Source organism: Phalacrocorax carbo, chromosome 2, assembly GCF_963921805.1.
Source record: "Phalacrocorax carbo chromosome 2, bPhaCar2.1, whole genome shotgun sequence".
Taxonomy (NCBI): Eukaryota; Metazoa; Chordata; class Aves; order Suliformes; family Phalacrocoracidae; genus Phalacrocorax; species Phalacrocorax carbo.
In genome coordinates, this window is record NC_087514.1 from 116,270,057 (window position 1) to 116,291,241 (window position 21,185).

The 21,185-nt window shown below is 43.6% G+C and overlaps 1 protein-coding gene across 2 annotated transcripts in view; it reads left to right on the forward strand.

Annotated features, from left to right (window-relative positions):
• Positions 1 to 5,321: 5,321 nt before the first annotated feature.
• Positions 5,322 to 21,185, forward strand: part of DCLK3 (doublecortin like kinase 3) — a 36,021-nt gene continuing 20,157 nt past the window's right edge. The window contains exon 1 of one of the 2 annotated variants that reach the window (XM_064443969.1): positions 5,322 to 5,714. In XM_064443969.1, the coding sequence (XP_064300039.1) occupies positions 5,645 to 5,714 (70 nt within the window). In that variant the 5' untranslated portion in view covers positions 5,322 to 5,644. The remainder of the gene's footprint in view (positions 5,715 to 21,185) is intronic. The other variant, XM_064443968.1, reaches the window with a different exon arrangement.

The following is a 21,185-nucleotide window of genomic DNA, read 5'->3' on the forward strand; positions in this document are numbered from 1 at the left end:
GATACTTGAATGAAAGGGCATTATTAGTATATAAAATGTCTCCCTTGAGAAATGTCTTAATGATGAACATGCCATTCTGTGAGTCTTCCTAGAAGGCAAAAGCCATAATCCTGTACGTATTAGTTTAGCACAGGTAAAGTACAAATCTGGAGTGGCAGGGGATGTCAGATGGTCACAATTTCTACTCATTTGATACCACTGAGTCTCTCTTAAAATTAACAGTTTCTGAAACAAGTCATTGAGAATTATCCCACATCATTAAAATGTTGCCATTTATAATGCACTTATTATCAATGCCCTTTTCCATTGCAGCTTCTAATTATCTGAATTTGACACTGATTAAGTATATTCATGACTTAGAAACTGAAATAAGGCAGTATGTTAGAGGAAGATAACACAACTTACTTTGGTGAGACGACAGTGCTTTTTTTTTTTTTTTTTACATGTACTATTTAAGCAAAAAGTTAGTTCTGGAAAGAAGTACAGAACTATGTTCATTATCATTATCATTATTCATATTAAGTAATAAGAAGTTGCCAAAACTGGTTTTTCCTTTGAATATCTGCTGGTCTGCTGATAGAGGCCGAGGAAATTTTGGATCCTGATTTCTTCTTCTTGATCTTGCGAATTTGTTGAGCACCGCTGCTGTGTAAATGACTAATATCACTGTTCTGGCAAAATGATACAATGTCTTGGTTCCACTCAGGTATCAGAACTTGGTTTCTACTGGGATCTATTTTCTTCATTATGTTTAGCATACGTCTAAGGAGTAGTATGGATGTGAAGTCTTTGATTTTTATTTTTTTTAATGTATTTTTGAGGGTGGAGGGTAAAATCTGTATTGTTCACAGATTGTTTGGCATTTGGTCTTTTTTTGGTTTAAATAATGCCTGTCATTTTTGTTATTTAACTGATGACTTTTGATTTCATATTGAGGTCTGAGAAATTTACTTTTGGAGTTCTAACAGCAGCTGACTGTGAGCTACTATCACTGTTATTCAGATTAATTCGTTCATCTTTTGCCCCTTATATTTCATATGCTCAAACCATAGGACATGAGGCAGAAACATGGTTTGGAGAAAACTCAGTCTTATTTTTAGTCCTCTGTAAAGGTCAGGGTTTTTGTTTTTGTTTTTATTTTTATAGTAAATGCTTTGGGTTTCTCTTTTTAAGCGGAGACATATTAACTGCTGTCTTATTTGCAATATAGATATTTTTGCAAATATGAAATCACCCCTATTAGTTCTGCCAGTAGCAGCAGTGTCAGGATGCCTGTCACACACGTCTCTATTTCAAGCTCTGTGTCGGCAACAGCTACTCTACACCACATAATGTGACAAAGTTTGATGTGCCCAGAGCAGCCATCGGCTCCTGGGTGTTTGGAATATCCCAGCGCCGTGGGGCATTCAGATTCATCTGAAGAGGGTACACACACTTTCCTTTATAGTCTAAGGACAGATTATGTTCTAGCGCTGGGCTCCGAGACTTCAAACCTAATTTGCCTCCTCAAGCACTATTAGCAAGCTGGAAAACCACTGTGTATGAATGACTTGCACACATAAATGACAAGCTAACATTTTTATTATTGAAACCACAACATGAAACTGATACTTTCGTGCTGATTTCATCAATATTCTAGATTAGATTTCTGGATGTTAGGAAGACAGCTTTCATCAGACTTGGTGAATAAATTGATTAAGCTTAAAGTAGCTGTTTTTTTCTTGTCAACGGGCAAATGTAATGTCTTTTAACGTACATAAAACAAATAGAGGCAAATAAATATATATAGTTCAGTTGTTCCTCTGCTCTTGCTCCTTTTTCCTCATATCACTTACCTGATATGGTAAGTGTGTGCAGGTGATTTATCATGTTCAAAACGATGTGTTGTGATAACAGAAGGGGCGATCATATCTGGGGTACAACTTAATAGATCCACCATGAAAAAACATGGGGTTTATTTTAATGATATTTTCTTAAGAACGTGATAAGAAACACATAAAATGCAATGTGTAAGCATGACCATCTAAAGAGAATAATTCCCCAAGAGGATCAGCGGGATCTTTTGTTTTACAGATCTCCTTTTAGTACAGTCCTTCAAACAGAATAGGTTTCAGCAGAATCCCAGGTCTCAAGAGAGGGGAAAAGGGAGGGAGGGAATACGTGATTTCTAAGACAGAAGGAAATCACTGAGTTTAGGACAATGTCAAGAGAAAGCAGGATTTCTTCCTAAAAGAGCATCTATTTCCAAGGGTGCACCAACTGTTGTCAGTCATAGGTGCATGTAGATACCGTGTATGACCTGGCTGTGCAACACATGGAGACATGTATTTGACAACTGTCTGCTAACTAGTCGTTAGCCTGTAATTTCAGTCTGTGAAATTAAGCGTTCTTACAGGTTAAAAGGCTATTATTGAGAAGCAAATATGTGGTTCTTGTTTGTGCTTATTAAGAAATAGTAAGGAAGCTGCAGATGGTTTAGTAGAGGAATGGTGTGGTTGAGACCACTGGCTGAAAAATGGATTAAAGGGAAATCAGCTTCACTGACTGTTGAAGACAGAGGTGACAAATTTCCAGAGGCAAGTAGGAATGAGATGTCTTCAGAATTCTGTATTCACTTTTCATCTGGTTTTCATTCTACGATACGAGATGTGAATACTACTGATGAGTGTTGACTTTTGAGTCATGTTACATTCTTACTTCAGAAACCAACTGCAGGGAGTAATACCAGATAATTAGGATTGATACTTAGCTCTTCTAAGGATTTGACATCTATAGACAGCAAATCCCTTTAACTGGTGTCATTATCCACATTTTACGGGTGGAAAAGGTCACACACAGAAATGTGGAATAACCTGATGGAGGAGTCCCAGTGCCAGGAACTGAACAAGGTCCCTGAACTCTTAGACAGTGTTCAGTCCCTGAGATGCCCCGAACTGCAGATATTAGTTGTAGCATTGATTGAAGTGGCTGGAAATCTGCCTGGCAGAGGAAAAGGACCTGGGGGTGCTGGTTGACAGCCAGCTGAACATGAGCCAGCAGTGTGCCCAGGTGGCCAAGAAGGCCAACGGCATCCTGGCCTTGTATCAGGAATAGTGTGGCCAGCAGGAGGAGGGAAGTGATGGTGCCCCTGTACTCGGCACTGGTGAGGCCACACCTTGAATATTGTGTTCGGTTTTGGGCCCCTCAGTGCAAGAAGGACATTGAGGTGTTGGAGCGTGTCCAGAGAAGGGCAATGAAGTTGTGAAGGGTCTGGAGAACAAGTCTTAGGAGGAGCAGCTGAAGGAACTGGGGTTGTTTAGTCTGGAGAAGAGGAGGCTGAGGGGAGACCTTATTGCTCTCTACAACTACCTGAAAGGAGGTTGTAGCGAGGTGGGTGTTGATCTCTTCTCCCAGGTCACTAGCGATAGGACGAGAGGAAAGGGCTTCAAGTTGCATCAGGGAAGTTTTAGACTGGTTACTAGGGAAAACGTCTTTACTGAAAGAGTGGTCAGGCATTGGAACAGGCTGCCCAGAGAGGTGGTAGAGTTGCAACCCTGGAGGTATTTAAAAGATGTGTAGACATGGCATTTCAGGGCATGGTTTAGGAGGCATGGTATTGTTGAGTTGATGGGTAGACTTGATGATCCTAGAGGTCTTTTCCAACCTTAATGATTCTATGATTCTAAAGAACCATGCGGAAGATGTGGAATAGCAGAGGACACCTCCCATTGACTTTAGTGAAGCCGAGATTTCACATGGGCATCGAGTCTGATAGAAAAAGGTAGCCTGTTATACCATACAAGCTGCACGTGTAAAAAATGACTGAAAAACACCACTTTAGTTATGCCTCTCCAGGCAGTTCTAATCCTGAAGATGTATTATTTGAAAATAACTTTGATACTCAGGGCAAACAGATAATGATGACTGTAGGATTAATAAACTCTAGGCAATGGGGTAAGGCAAAAATAAATATGGAATTAAAGAGTGTTTGAGATTTTAAACAAACAAAGATTTTGAGGGGAAGTGGAATTATGCTAAATTTTTAGACAGCAACTTGCTAACTTGTTATTATAATGTGTTGCAGGTTTTGACAACCTGGGTTTTGACTAGTTTACATGACAGTTTTTGTCTATGCTTTCATTTTACATGGCTTCATTCATCATTTAGCTGTGTGTCAAAGAGCCAGAAAAGATATTTGATCTTTCTGTCCATGTCATTACACTCAACTCCTATAAAGCACAGTGAAACACATTTCAGGATAAATATTGATCAAGATCTAAATTTACAAAGGTGTTTGTGTCAGATTGTATTGCCTCAAAAATGATGAAATACTGTGGGAGTAAAATCATAGGAGAAAACTTAGTTAAACAGAGCCACAGGACAAAACTTTCAGTAAATGGCAGAAACCAGGGTCTAAGGTATATGCATTTAACACGTTCTGCTTTGTCCTGTTCATACAATTTGAGGCCAGAACAATGAAGTGCTTAAGTCTTTTAGTCTGACCTACTAGAGGTTCCTAGCCACTAAATTTTATACAATTATACCTATGGTAAATCCAATGACGTCTATGGGATACAGTATACTTTCCACAGAGACATCTTATTTTATTTGAAGATTTCCAGAGCAGAAGAAAACACAACTTCCCTCTGTAATTTGTCCCAATGATTACTCAATCCCATTGATAAGATTTCTAATTTGAATTTGTCCAACTTCGGCTTCCAGACATCGACTCTGTTCTTCTTCTACAAGATTAAAGGGCCTTTTAATTCCTAGTATTTTCTCCTATGAAGGTATGTACGTGCTGTTACCAAACTGCATCTTGTTCTTAGTATGGTAAATGGTATGACTTCTTTTTATACAATCCTTAAACCAGCTTGTCACTTCACTCTCACATATTTCTCAAGCGTGCCCCTATGAGCCCATGTCCCAGACACATAGCCAGCATCTCCCTGTGGCAGCCTGGGTGCTCTAACAACAGGGAGATGAAATTAACTCCTTGCTCCTCCTCACCTTCTCATACTTTATGAAGACGTTGGGCAACCAGTTGTCCACATGTCCAATGTACACTTTATTTACATCCCTTTGCACTTGTCTTTTTTAATCCATGCTGAATTGACTTACAGAGCCTACTTGGCACGTAAGGGACTACCACTAAAGTGTCTGTGCTCATGATCGGCCTTGCTCCTGCTGCTGCTGGCCTCCTGCCACGCGTGGAACAGCCGCGGGGATGCGTGAAGCCCCTCCGCATACCAGACTCCCGTGACGGGAGGGTGGGCTGAAGGGGGAAACGGGGACTTTTCCCTGAGGGCTGGGGCCGAGCACGACGCCTCGGCCGGGAGCTGACAGGAGGAGGGCCCGGGGAAAGGCGGGAAGCGGGCCCTGGGGCGGGCGGCCGCCTGAGGAGATGGCGGCGTGGCGGCGCCGTCGCGGGGGGCTGCCCCGGGAGGGCGGACCGCTCCCCGCCCGCCTGCGCCGGGGCGCGGAGGTGTGACCGCTCCTGCGGCCGTTCCGCGGCGCCGCCTTCCCGCCCTCTCGCTGCCCTCGCAGCCGGGGGGGCGGCGCCGAGGGACCGCGCGTGTGGTGGGGCGCGGAGCGGAGCGGAGCGGGCATCCGCCCGCCGTCCGCCCGATCCGATCTGATCCGATCCGGAGCGAGCCTCCGCGCCATGCCGGCCGCCGCGCCGCCGCCGCTCCACCCCGCGGCGGGCTCCTGCTGCCCCTACGGCCACTGCGCGGGTGAGTGCCCCCTTCCCTCCGCGCCCCCAGCGGCCCGTACGTGGGCCCCCTGCCTGGCGGGTCCCCAGCTACGGGGGGGGTCCTTCTGGTTCTGGGGGGAGGAGGGGGAGGCGGGCTGGGGGCGCCGCGCCCCGGCTCCGGCGGGCGTTGAGGCGGCTCCGGCAGCGGCGAAACTTCCTGCCCGCGCCCTTGCGCGTCTGTGGGGTTGCGGTGCGGGGGGCAGCTTTCGGTGGCGTTTGGCCCCTTGAAACGGGGGCTTGGGGAGGGCGGAGGAAGGAGCGATTCCCGCTTGGCGGGGGGATTGAGGCGAGGGCTTTGGGAGGGAAGGAAAGCTTTTTAAAAAATGGGATCCCCGAAGGTGGGAAATTGGGGTAGTTATTCCTCCGTGCCTGTCGCCTGGGCTGTGCAACCTTTAATGACTTTTCATTTTGATTAAAGAGACACCCCCCCCCCCACCACCCCCGGCCTTGATCTGTGTTGTAGTGGAAACTAACGAAGTGGATTCGTTGCACAGCCTTTGGGAAGCGGAACAAGAGGCTACTGCCACATGGGGAGTCTGCCGCTTCCCACGGGGGTGCGGGGGGTCAGGCTGTCTGTCCTCCCTTTTCCCAGGCTGAGAGACCACCTCGGTAGCTGTGTGAGATACAAGAGCAAGCTCTGAAGTCTGACTGTGAAGTCGGCGTGTGCTGTTCTGAAAGGCACGCACGGTGTCATCTGTACTGCAATAAAAATCCAAGATTAGAAGTAACTTGCACTCTTAATAATCGGTGTGCGCATAGTTCACTTGGAGCAAATGCCCCTGGGCTGCTCAAAGAGCACCGATGCTCCGCGAAAAAGTAAATAGCGTGCCATGTAAAGATTTTAAGCTGTTGCACAACTGTGTGTTAAAACACACTTAAGGGTTGTGAATTTTCCCCTCAGCTGGGAAATCACTACAGCTGGAGCTATGTGGGTTGTAGGGATTGGCTTGAGGGGTGGGCAGGGCTGTTCTGGCAGGTGCGGATGCTGTGACATGTGGTAGCCAAAAACTCTCTGGGGAAGAACACCGGTTGTGCCCTTGTGTCCCCTGACTTGTGTAGTTATATCGGTTATGTGTGCTCCTATTTAGTAACAGAACAGATATTTACAGGAAAACTATTCCATAGCTTCTCACTGTGCAGCATTATTTTCTGCTATCCTCAGGGGACATTCAGTACACAATGTCAGCAGGACCAGAGGGACCATTGGTTTGAGATAATGGAGCAGTTTTCAAGTTTTGAGACACTGTTTGGAAACAGTCCCATAAACCAAAACCTGTGCTATGTTATGTTGTGTATGGAAAGGTTTCCTTTTCAAAAAAAACCCAAACAATCAAACCCCTCTCAACAATGTAACAGAATTCTGGCTTCTTCCTTAGCCTGCAACCTGTATTGCGTGAGGGGATAATCAAAATCACCAAACATGATAGTTCATCATACATGCTTTTGCTACTAGCTTTATATAGATGTGAAAATGTATGTATATGCATGTTTCCATGCAAGTTTGTTTTCCCACCTCCTTATCTCCTTTTTCTCTAGCCCCCCCTTTTCCCTCTTGACACTTCTTGCGTTTTTCATATGGTCTAAATGCAGTGTTGACTCTGAAATGTTGAGAATGAACAGAGTCCCAAAACAGTCAGCAAGTGAAACCAAGCTTACAAAACATAGTACAGCTACTTCATGTAGTAGAAGTGCAGTTATTATAGCGACTCTGTCATGCTCTTCTCAAGAGGTGGCTGCATTTTATACCTCAGGAAGCCATTCTGTGGCTGTCTGGATAAAACTGATCCTGCAGAGTTAGAGTCTCTTTCTTATAGTGTGATGAGTGTGGATCTCCTGAAATGGCAAGACTCTTTCCATGAAAATTTTTGTAGGATGTTAGGACGTATCAGCTGAGAGCTAGCTTCTGGTAAATCTCCATCTGTGGTTCATTAACCTGAATTGGTTAATTGGACTTAAACTGTCACCAAATATAAGATAACTTGGTTTTAATTCAAGATATTGGCAGCTGTTCAAGCCTCTGAATTTGAGCTGTGCTAAAGTTACCTTGTCTTTATTGTTTTTTTTTAGTGCTCAAGTTAATTACCTTGGGCATGCTAATCTGAGTTTTGAATGTATCTTTATCTGGTAGTGTCACTATTTGCTTTGTATCTGTCTGCACTGCTGCTTTTTCTAGTCATGTTCTGCAGAGCTTCACAATTTTGGCAACTGCAGGACTTTCAGCATGTGGTGGCTAAGGGAAGTTGTGTGGGATTCATTTCCCCATTTCTAAAATGGCTTAGCTTAGTTTATTTTCTGCAGAAACATCTATGGTTTTGTAGAAATCAGGGAAGCTGGTGGTCCTTCCTTCTTTTCCAGGAGCTCTAGGGTGAATTGAGTTAGTTTCTGTCACTGCTTTTCCTCTTCTCTTTTGACTTGATGATTCCTAAACATTTAACAACATTTGAAATCAGCGCGTTATAGATTTTATCATAAATATAATTAGCATCAGAACATTATGGTGACTTTAGCAGCCTCTGATCTGATCCAGATCTCACTGAAGGTAATGTGAATATTTTAATTAGCTTCAGTGCAACTTGGGTCAGAGCTGAAAATGCAGTAGTTGAAAGAGCTGAATGTGACACTTCTCTTCTTAGCAGTATAGTATTTTCCAGGTTTTTCTCATTTTCACTCCTTTTGGAGTGTTCACCAGGTACCTGAAACAATGAAAAAAGGGGAGTTACTGCCTCGATTGGTTCCAATGTAAATTGGGAGTTTGGATAATGCAGATTGTCTTACCTAGCAGTAGTTTGTCCTCACTGCAAATGAAAGTCAGGCATGTTTACCATCTTAGTTCTGTTCCTAGTATAGTTTACTCAGTCTAATTATTGTAAGAACGCAAAACAATTATTTATGTCATGTATTTTTAGGAGAGGCTCTCAGTAATCATTCTGAAAACACCACCTCCCACTCAGTCAGTGTGGCTAGCCTGCTCATATACTCCAATATTTTAGTTTTCTTGTCACCCCAAATAATATAGTTAATGGAAATGCAGAGAAATGTCTGGTGGTGTGAAAATCTTGATCTCTCTGCTTGTCATCATTCTTTTAAGTCTAATTAGCACTGGCTTAGAGTTTTCCCTGAGAAACCCGATTTCTTTTATAAGTACTGCAAAACATTTTATTTTGCAATGTTGACTTTAATATATGAGTCTCTTCTGAAAAAGCAGTTCTGTAATAATGGGGTTGGGAATTCTACATTTGTATGTGAGTTAACCTCTCTTAAATGTGCTAAATTTCTAAACTTTTGGGTAATTGCCCCTTTTGCAAACCAGATGGAGAATCAGACTCTGGCTGGGTCTTTCCTTTAGTTATGCAATAAGGTTATTGGTAATAAAGGATCTGGAAGCCTAATTAAATCCTCAGTGACACCTCTGCAAGCTCTCTTATTTTCACAGGGTTTGCTCAATTGCAACCAATTAGTCATCAAGTTGAGATTTAGGAAGCAATGCAAATAAAATCTCCCACAAGAAGAAACAGAATCCTGCTCCTTTGACTGAGGCAAAGTTGGCTAACGGGATTAAAAAGCAGTGAAAGCGTACTTTGTGATGAAACATGAATAATTAATTTGAAATATAGAATAGTTCAGGAGTCAAGAGCATCAACGTGAGAGTGAAACTCCCTGTACACTGAGTCTTGAGAAACACAGAGAGGGCTTTGCCAGATGGATCCTGGCAAATATCACAGTTGTGTAAGATGTTTTTGTTTCCCTCTGTCAGTTCTGTCCCGCTCCTGAAAGATTCTTGATGGAAGGTCCTGGACTGCAGAGCTCACTTCCCTGGTTACTGGGGCAGACCCTAAAGCTGTCAAACTGCAGAAAGCAGCTATGGCTGTTCCCAATAAAATACAGAGCCTGTCATCTTTGAAAGAAATGAAATAAATGAGCAGTTTCATAATATTCTTTTTTTGGTTTTATGCAGGGTAACAAACTGAGCCTCACACCTCCAAAGGCACTGATTCATTTCACGTGCAGTCTTACATTTCACTTAGTCTTTACAGATTATGCATTTGTATACTTCTTTAAAGGGCTTTCTTTATGCTCGCTTTTTAATTTGCTACCGTTAAAATGTCAAAAAAAAGATAATGAAAGCGGGGTTCTGCTCTTAAAAAAAAAAAAAAATAGAATGGCACTTGTGACTCATTACCAGACTACATGAAATCTTTACCTTCATCTGCTGCTCTGGGGGTGATTCAGCTTGGTTTAACACTACCACATGGCAATAGCCATCTGTGTTTGCTGTAAATATTTTATTTTTTAATTACAAATGGCCTGATTTAGAAAGTCTTAAACTGTATAGTAGGGTGGCTGTGGGCCTGCAGGGGAAGGAGGGGAGCACCTGGGAAGGTAATTTTTGCCCAACCACTGTTGCCAGGTTGGAAAAGGGAGGGTAACACTGGGAGAGCAAACCAGGCTGCCCTGCAGCAGTCTGGCCCCTGCTGCTCCATCCTGGGGAGAGCTGGACAGGAGAGGGCCAGGGCAGGCTGGAAAGAGGCTCTGAAAATTTAGCAAAGGAGAAGGGGCAAAGAAAACCCTGAGTTTATCTTCTTTGAGGAGAAAGAAGGAAAGGTGGCTGCTAAATGTCATTTATCACTCGTGGTTCTCATACAGTAAATACGGTCACATGTTGCTGCGTGCTGAGCCTCCTACATGCATTTCACTGAAGGATGGCACCCACACTGGTGCTGGGGGTGACACAGAGGCACCATCCATCCTCAGGATGGAAAAATCCAGAGCCATAGTGAGGGATCCAATGTGGGCATCCCATAGGCTCCCTCCCTTGGCTGAAGTCCAGCCAGCTGCAAGGTTTTCCACCTAGGCTGTCCCTCTAGACAGTCCTTCCCATCTTAGGAACCCCTTTGCTACAACATCTGCCTGCTTTTTAGCTTCTCTGGTACTCTTTGTCCTCTAGGATCTCCCGTAAACTCAGAGGTCTATGTCCCAAAACTGGCAGTGAACAGTGAAAAGGGAGTGAGAGAAATGGGCAGGGGGAAGGGAGGAGAGTCCCTTCCTCCTTTCTAGAGTGAAAAACTGTGGAAGAATGAGAATGGACATTTATGGGACTGAAAGATTTGTAGACCTCTGGTTTTGAGTTTGCATGACATAGTGGAGGTTTATTTTATTCTTAAAATAAAAAGCTTTTATTCTTAAAATAGAAAGCAGATTGTTGAAGATACGGCGTATGATGCAAAATTTTGAAGTCTTCTTGCCTGCCCTTATGAGGGCAGAGAGTGGGTGTGAAGCTGTGCGTCTCCCATACTCCTGCAGTCTAGGAGTAGCCACTAAGGACGTTTTCTTTCCTCACAGCTGACACTTTGGCGCTCACTTAATGGAACCAGACATATTTGGCCATGAGAAACTTTAGTTCTGTTGGTGACGTGTGGGATAGAAGGAACCTAACTTGACACACAGCTGAGTTTGCAGGGCTGACAGTTAAAGGAAATATAATATTGCATGCAAATTTAAACATGCTTGATGTGAAATTGTGAAGGATAATGAACTTAATCCTATCTTACTGATTTTATAGACTCTTTTAGGGCTAAAACTGTATATTTGTGAGATAGAGATATTATTCTGTTTTGGTTTTTTTTTTTTCCTTTTTGTAGATCAGCCCAAATTAGTTTTTCTTCAGTGAACTTAAAATACTGCCTTTGCTGCTGAGTGATTTTAGTTTTCTAAGAATTTGGTTAGGCTGGGTTAGCAATTGATCTCCATCACACTAGTGCAAACTGGACATGGATGTGCTGATGTGAGTACAACTGGAGATGCCCATTAGGCTAGCAGAAATGATGTTACAAATTAAACAGATTCCCTCCCCCACCCCCACATTGTGACAGTATTAAAACTGTCCTTGAAAGATTCCAGCTGATAAACAGTATTTGTAATATTGAACATGGTTTTGTTCTCCTTCTGCACCAGTAGCTAATGCAGATAAGAATTTGAGCAAAGGGGCGTTAATTATTTTATGTAATTGGATAAAATACACCTTGGTCTTCTAAAAATACTTAATTGTGCTTATTTATTTTGTTTAGTAAACCATGGTTATAATACCATATGATTTACAGTAATATTTTGTTGCATAGTATATTTTGTAACTTCCTTACCATCAAATGTATTCTGAACAGATACAATTTGTTCAATGTATTAAAGAAATGTATTTCTATGAGGCTGGGTACTTATAATCTAACATTATTCAGGTTACAAAGTCAAGCCTTTATGACTATTGATTAGCAGTGCTGTACCCCCAACCCCTGTTCCTGTGCATTAAAATACAAACATTAATTACACTATCAGATGCTGCTTTTTTCCCCCGCAGGGTCTCTGGCTCCATCAGTGCATATAATGGACAAAGCTTACCTAATGAGCATCTACTTACTGTTTATCCTGGCTGTTCGTGCCTTTCCCTGCATGCATTTTGAGCCCTGCTGTTAATACAGGCTTATTAACTTGTGGGCTTTTCTGTCACGGCTGTTGCTCCATCAACAGACATGGATTAGCATTTCTGTGATACCTGTAAAGAGAGGGCATGAACTGCATTCAGTGGGAGTCAATGTGCAGGGGGAAAAAAAAGTACTTTAGTAATTTAGTACTTTAGTAATTTAGGGAAGAATGCAACTTGAGATACCCAGGTCCTGAATTTTGGGATGATTTAGCATTGTCTATGTGTTGTGTTATATTACCTTGTGTCTGAACTCTCTCTTCCACTATATTCTCCTGCAGCTGTGAGCACTGAGCAGGTTTGTAGATCAGGTCTCCGGATATTGTTTTGGCCACCAGAATGCAATCCTCTCTGAGGAATCTGGATTAAGTCAAGTGGTTTGAAACTATGGAATTGGTTGAGAGAAAATCCAGTTCTTTAGGGCTGCACTGCATTATGCAGAGAAACTATTCTTCCTGCATTCTTTCACTACACACTTTTCAGCAATTCTAATTACAGAGCTTAAGGTCGCTATGGACAACAGATTTTTTAATGGCACAGTCCTTATTCCAGTTTATGTGTAAAAGAGAATCCACTGTATCTTGGCATAGACCTAGGAAAAACTGTATGCACTTCTAAACCATCTTGCATGCAAGGGGGAGGTGAACTCAAGTCGTGCTGACAACTTTAATTTTGTCCTGTCCTAATGATGACAATGGTAATATTCTCCTAACATAGTCACCTGTTTGTGTGCATGTAATTTCTCCTGTTCTTTAAAAAAACCAAAAAGGTAAACTAATAATGGTAAGTGACAACAAAAGCAGGTAGAAGCCCTTTATGAAGAACTGCAATGAAGCAGACCATGTGAGGACAGTTCTGTTGCTTGCTCCTAATCCCATCCCGTTGCCTAAGTTTAGCATCCAGCGCGACTTCGTGACCCGCTCTTATTCTCACCCTCACGTTTCACTGGTTCCCTATTACAGTGTCGTCTGCTTCCACCGTGACAGCAAAGTTTAAAAAATTGCTGTCAGCCAATATCAAAGTTCATAGGAATTGCTGTCAGACAGTGTCTAACTATGGCCCTGTTTGCTCCAGTCCCTCTTACAGCTTCTTTCCTCTTACCCTCCCAGTCCAATTCTTCACTAGGTTTCCTGTTTCAGTTTCAGTGTCTGGCCCTGCTACATGCTGGCTGGCTTCTGCGTGATCATACCAGAAGAGCAATGCCCCTTCCAGTTCCCTCTCCTATTCCCAGTTCTCCTTTCCCTGCAACTTCCAGCTCCTTCTCCCAGCTCCTACTGCATTGTGTCTCTCCTTGGGCTTTCCCCAATGAACTTCAATTTGTAATCCCTTTGCCATACCTTGTTTTATATGGAATTTCTAATCCTGTCTCTTTGCTAGGCCAATTTGTATTCCAGAACACATGGGAAGACAGAGTGACCCCCTTCTACCTAGTCCCGTTTGTCTCTGTACATGTTTGTCTATAGTAGTTTCCTTTGGTAGCAAAATCCCTGTGCTCCATGTTTTCTTCCAGTCTTCCTTCTGACGAGCCATTTCCAGTGTCCTCGGTTTCCCTTATTGACTCTCAGTCTCTGTGTGAGAAGCCCAGCCACCTTTACTTAGTCCCAGACTTTTGACTCAACCGTTCAACTTCCACTTTTTCTTACTACCATCACTGTCTTGGCCTGCCAGTGGTGGGGTTTTTGAAAGCTGCCAGGCACTGACATCCTACCAAAATGGTTTGCATAATACCTCTGAATGCCACATTTTCAGATGTTTCTTTCCTTCGTGATCTGCTCTGTCTGCTTTTGTCTGAATTAAACAGCTTCTACAACAGAGGAGCACCATGGGATTGCCAAGAGGATGGAGAAACAAACTGTATTCTCAATTCTGGTGTTTGACCCTCCTCTAGTAGTTACTGAAGTAGCTGTTACAGGGGAAAAGACATTTTTTAAGCTTGGCTTGAAGCATGCCAGGGTTGTCAAGGTCCGCTATGTGTCTCAGCTGTGTGAGCCTTTGGAGCTTGCTTAGGCTGGACCTAGCAGGGACTGTCCTGATATGTTTAAGATCGTCTCGATCAAGTCCTTGTGAAATTTGACTTTCTACTCGGGATTTTATCTGGACCAAACTGACACAGTGTCAGTGCCTTTTGTTGTTGCTGAAATAACCCCAAGTCCTGACTCAAACAAAATCTCTGCCCTGAAGTGCTGTAAAGCATGGCAGGGAGGCAAGGATGAGCAGGAGGGAAGGAAAGAGAGGGTGTTACAGCCATGGCTCTTTAAGGAAAAATTCACCAGTGGTGTGTCCAACAGTACGGCTGTAAATAATGCCCATGTAAAATTTACTTGCTGTAAAAGGACGCCTGTGATCATATTTTGTTTCCATGTAACTAATTTAGTACATTTAGACTTGTCATAGTACTGTGTCAGTCTTGGGCACTACCAGTGTGCACTAGCCCTGAAAGTTGCAACATTTAATAATTTACAGCAAGAAGAGGAGATCAAGATGGCATACTTCTAGAGGATTCAGATTGCATCCTGCAGCCAACTGCTGGTGCACACTGGTGACCTGCGTGAACCACATACTTGGCTGCTCTGAGTTAAAGGCCTGAGACGTTTTTTACCCTCAAGTACTTCAAGATACTTTGACATGAATTAAATGTTTTGGTTTCCAATTAAGGTTATTTTTCCCCCCTGTGGTCTTTGTGTTGCATCCCCTCAGCAGGAATTGCTGGGGCTTAAGGAAAAAACAGATACTCTTAGAGTTGTTCTTTCCCTTCCCATTTGAAACTATTTTTTTTATGCTGTATTGGGACCAATATATCAAAATGACTCACAGATACACAGTTTCTATCATGTGCAACTTTACTTGCATGATGAATGCTGCTGATGTTTTGGGGAGTTTTCATGGTTGCTTTTGGAAGTGGAGGCTCTTGTATTGATCAAAAGCCCTCTAAAGAAATTTCAGGGCTTAAATAACACCATTGTATTCACAGAAAGCAATGCTATAACTAGATCCTATTTCGATGTTGCCTTATGTTTTAAATTGTGTTGTAATACTCCTTGTAAAAATTTAATTCTGCTGCAACCTGTGACTTGATAGCAGAATTAGCTGCTGGGTGGTAAACCAGTTAATTACGGAAACTGTGATGTCAAGCAGGAGAGCCAAGAAGGAATGCAAGATGAGTGGAAATATTTTAATTAATGAACAGAAACTTGTAGACTGGTCAAGGGAAGGGATAAGTTTTGAAGGACAAATGGCAGCAATACATTTTTAATTGCATGAATAGGTGACCTCAGGCAAACCTTGTTACTCTGCTGTCATAGGGAGTGTTGCCAGGCAATTCCTTAAGATATAGATTGGCTGAAGCTCTGTATACACACCTTATTCAGAGCTTAAGTCTTCTGAATTCACTTTATTTTACTCCAGGTCCAGAGTATGAGCTAAAACCCTATAAAGGAAGTTCTTCTAGAGGAATTTTTGTGCTTTCCCTCCTATGCCTTCAGCCACAATTGACTGTGACTGTCACAAATGGTTTGTGAACTGGCTTTTAAGAATTAACCACAGAAACTGTGCTCCCTGCAGCAACCATTTTCCCTCCAGAGAAGATTTGTTCTCTGGTCAGTAGGTGCTAAACTTCTTGTTCCTACTACCTGTTTGAGCCCCCAAATACCTGTTTTTCCCATCTTCCCTGCTTCTCTAGGGATTTGGTGTGATTGTTTATCCTACAACAGCATCATGTCTTTATCACCTGGAGCTCTGTATCACTCTGCAAGTCCCAGTTTTGTTTTCTCTGTGCCCACTGGCGCAGCTTAGGAGGCATGCATGGTGCCCTTGACCAGGCATGCTGCCTTAGCCTTGCCCTTCCACAGCAACAGTCCTCAGCAGCCTCCTTGGCCATGCCTCCTTCCCCTACAGTTTTCTGCCTCCTCAATCTTTTGCATCATCCTATATATTGATACTTGGTGACACACAAGCCTATACAGATAGATGTGTATATGGAAAAAAATAACACAGATGCATGCATGCATGCATCCATCCGTATTAACCTTTATAAGAAATGTCTGTATTTTATAACCATTAGCTCTCAGTAAGACAGTAAAAGAAAAAACCCACATTTTATTCTCTGGTGTATAATTTGCCAGTACTCAGACTCATTGAAGTGTGTTTCTGATCCCACCTCCCTCTTCCTCCCTCTCCCACTTGTATATAAATATGGAAACAAGATTTTGAAGTGATATAGATTGTAGCTATAGGATCTGTGTATGTGTGTGACCTTTGAAGGCTTTCTAGAAATGCTTGTTACTGCTTTAAGTGTGTGCACTTTCCTGACAGATTGAGGCTTGCTTAACGTGTATCAGTTAAAATAAATATAGCATAACTGGAAAATAACAGAAATTATGACTAAAATAGTTTTAACAGGCAATTGAAATTGATTTTGTTATTTTATGTAATATATGGATTAGTCATTGTGACCACCACTTTGACAAAATTTGACTCTTCCTCTTTTCTCAGAAAACGTTAGGAGATTCCTTTATGCATTGATTTAAGCATTCATATAACTTCCTTTTTCATCTTAGAAAAATATGCAGTATTATTCTTATTCCTAAAATGATTATATATAAACTTGTGGCTTGTGTCAAACTGTTTTTGGCTAGGAATTAAGCCAGTTTAAAAAGCACAAAAATACATTCCTGGATTGTTCTTAATAATTACACAGAACTGCTCATATTCCATTAGTTATAGAATTAAATAATAAACTTGATCTCTGTTTAAAGCTTAGCCAATTTAGTGAAGAAATGTAACGTAATTGATGCTTGGATAATTGAAATAATTGACAGTGCAGCCAGGCACTTACAGAATCACCGAATGGTAGGGGTTGGAAGGGACCTCTGGAGATCACCTTGTCCAACCCCCCCCAGCTTGAGCAAGGACACCCGGAGCAAGGGGCACAGGAACGTGTCCAGGCAGGTTTTGAATGTCTCCAGGGAAGGAGATGCCACAACCTCCCTGGGCAGCCTGTTCCGCTGCTCTGTCACCCTCAGAGGAAAGAAGTTTTTTTCATATTCAGGTGGAACTTCCTGTGTTTCATCTTGTGCCCATTGCCCCTTGTCCTGTCATTGGGCACCACTGAAAAGAGTCTGGCCCTGTCCTCTTGGCACCAACCCTTTAGATATTTATAAGCATTGAGAAGATCCCACCTTGGTCTTCTCTTCTCCAGGCTAAACAAAGCCAGGTCTCTCAGCCTTTCCTCATAAGAGAGATGCTCCAGTCCCCATATCATCTTCATAGCTCTCTGCTAAACTCTCTCCACTAGTTCCCTATCCTTCTTGAACTGGGGAGCCCAGAACTGGATGCAGCACTCCAAGTGTGGCCTCACTAGGGTCGAGTAGAGGGGGTGGATAACCTCCCTCGACCTGCTGGCCACACTCCTTTTAATGCCCCCCAGGACATCGTTGGCCTTCTTGGCCACAAGGGCACATTGCTGGCTCCTGGTCACCTTGCTGTCCACCAGCACTCCCAGGTCCTTCTCAGCAGAGCTGCTTTCCAGCAGGTCAGCCCCAACCTGTACCGGTGCATGGGGTTGTTCCTCCCCAGGGGCAGGACCTTGCACTTGCTTTTGCTGAATTTCATGAGGTTCCCCTCGGCCCAGCTCTCCCATCTGTCCAGGTCTCACTGAATGGCAGCACAGCCTTCTGGTGTATCAGCCACTTCTTCCAGTTTTGTATCATTGGCAAACTTGCTGAGGGTACACTCTGTCCCTTCATCCAGGTCATTGATGAATATGTTGAACAGGACTGGACCCAGCACAGACCCCTGGGGAAGACCTCTAGTTACAGGCCTCCGACTAGGCTCTGTGCTGTTGATCACGACCCTCTGAGTTCTGTTGTTGAGCCAGTTCTCTGTCCATGTCACTGTCCACTCATCCAACCCACACTTCCTAAGCTTACCTATCAGGATGTTATGGGAGACAGTGTCAAAAGCCTTGCTGAAGTTGAGGTGAACAACATGCACTGTTCTCCCTTCATCTACCCAGACAGTCATAGATGGCTGTTAGGTTTGTCAAGCATGATCTCCCCTGGGTGAATCCATGTTGACTACTTCTGATAACCTTCTTTTCTTCCTCATGCCTGGAGATGATCTCCAGGATGAACTGTTCCATCACCTTTCTGGGAATCGTGGTGAGGCTGACAGGCCTATAGGACCCTGGGTCCTCCTTCTTCCCTTTTTTTAAGTCTGGAGTGACACTGGCTAACCTGTTGTCCTCGGGCACCTCTCCTGTCCTCCATGACTTTTCAAAGATGACAGAGTGGTTTGGCAAGAACATCCACCAGCTCCCTCAGCACTCGTGGGTGCATCCCATGAGGGCCCATGGATTTGTGAGGATATAGTTGCATAGGTGATCTCTAACCCAATCCTTCCCAAGCAAGAGGAAGTGTTCCTTTCTCCAGACTTTTTTTTTTCTCCTCTGGGGGCTGAGATGCCTGAGGGCCAGCCTTAGCAGTGAAGACTAGAGCAAAGAAGGCATTATTCAGTAACTTCACCTTCTCTGTATCCTGTGTCACCAGGGCACCCACCTTGTTCAGCAGTGGGCCCACAGTTTTCCCAGTCTTTCTTTTAGTGCTGATGTATTTGAAGAAGCCCTTCTTGTTATCCTTGACATCCCTTGCCAGATTTAGTTCCAAGTGGGCCTTGGCCTTCCTTGTTGCATCTCTGCATATCCTAACAACGTTCCTATATTCCTTCCATGTGGTCAGTCCCTTTTTCCTCATACTGTAAACCTTCTTCTTCCATTTGAGTTTTTCTAGAAGCTCTTTGCTCATCCATGCGGGTCTCCTGGCTCCTTTGCTTGACTCCTTCCTCCTAGGGATGCACCGATATTGAGCTCAGAGGAAGTGGTCCTTGAATATTAACCAGCTCTCTTGGACCCCCCTACTTTCTAGATCCCTAGCCCATGGGATTCCTCCAAGCAGGTCTTTGAAGAGGCCAAAGTTAGCTCTCCTGAAGTCCAGGGTTGTAATCCTACTTGTTGTCCTGCTTCTACCACGCAGGATCCTGAACTCCACCATCTCATGGTGACTACAGCCAAGGCAACCCCTAACCGTCACATCATCAACCAGACCTTCTTTGTTAGTATAAGGTCCAGCAGCACACCTCACCTCGTTGGCTCCTCCACCACCTGTGTCAAAAAGTTATCCTTGATGCTCTGCAGGAACCTCCTGGATTGTGCGTGTCTTGCTGTGTTGCTTTTCCACCAAATATCAAGGTGGTTGAAGTCCCTTGTGAGAACCAGGGCCTGTGATTGTGAGGCTACTTCCAGCTGTCTGTAGAAGGCTTCATCGACTTCCTCTTCCTGATCAGGTGGCCTGTACCAAACGCCCATGACAGTGTCACCCGTATTTGCCTGCCCCTTAGTCTTTACCCATAATCTCTCTACTCGTTCTTCCTCCACCCCTAGGCAGAGCTTGATGCATTCCAGTTGCTCCTTCACATAAAGAGCAACTCCCCCACCTCGCCTTGCTGGCCTGTCTTTCCTAAAAAGTATGTAGCCATCTATGACGTCATTCCAGTCATGTGAGCTACCCCACCATGTCTCTGTAATTGCAATCAGATCGTGGCCCTGCGACCGCAAACAGATGTCTAGTTCCTCCTGTTTACTCCCCATGCTGCCTGTGTTGGTGTACAGGCATTTCAGAGAGATAACTGAGCACACAGGTTTCCCTGGAGGGGTGTACGAGGACCCACTGTAGCCATGCCCATCACTGAGGTGGTTGGTCTTCTGAGTGTCACCTGGTGAGGCAGCTCAGGCACCTTTATCATTGCTCTGGTTGGCCTGGCTTATTCCCCTGTTGGATGTGATAGCATTAGAATTGCCAGTTTGGACCCCCTCTCCAAGCCCTTCAGTTTAAAGCCTGCCTCACCAAGTTGGCCATTTGAATGGTTTATAGAAAGGTGTGATAATAGCAGCATAGCTGGGAAAAACAATCTGTGGGAAAAGTCATTATTAATGCAGTATTGTTTTTATGTTGTACCAAGATTATAAGCAGTAAAAATGTCATACACAGTTCCCATAAGCAAGGCGGTGCTTTGATGAGAGTGGGTACGCAAGAATTGGGAAATGTTGATTAAATTCAGAGCTTTGGCAGTCCCTGGTAACCAACATGTTCGGGGGTGATTTAGATTTCAGAGAACTATTACATCTGAATTCCCACCCCCCCCCCTTCCCCACCCTTCACAGTAGGCTTTATTCTGGGTGGAATGTAAATATCTGCTGAAAAATCACTAGCATATCTGTAGTCATCTTTTGATAACAAGAGATCAGAATGGAGACAGAAATAACTTGTACAATCACCAAGCATTAGTCACACGTAGATTTTATATAATGCTTACGTCTTCAAGCAGCATGCTGGCCGCTGGGTGGCTTTGTAATATTTATTCGGAGAAGTATCTATCTCATTTTGCAGAGGAATAAAATGAAGCCAAGAGTTAAGGAACATGCTGGGGGGCACAAAGCACTTAGCTGGTGAGAGTATTAAAACTAAGAAGTGTCCATCATCGTACATCAAACAAAACCAACAGCAGAGTGGACATCTGTAGCATTGTCTCCTCGTGTGCTTTCCCCACTCAACCCCTGGTGTTTTGGATCTGCTATTTTTGAGGCAGAGCGAGTGAATTCTGCAGCACTTCTTGTAGTTTTCCCTTTTGTTTGTTATTGTAGGTGAGGAGGCGTATTTCCTCTTCACTCTATTATGTCTTGGTGAAAAGGACAAATAAAAACACATAGCCTGAAATACTGAAAATGGCTTTTTGGCAGCTGAAAACCAGAATGTAGTAGGCTTAAGCTTGCCAGAACTCCTGAAGATGCATCTGTTAACCCTAGCACCAAGAGGAACGCTTATCTGTGCAGATTTTCCTTTGTGGATTTGCCCACTGCACTGAGACTATGTAATGTATGGAAATGGGTGGGATTTTCTGGGAGACAAGCCATTTGTGTATGGGAAT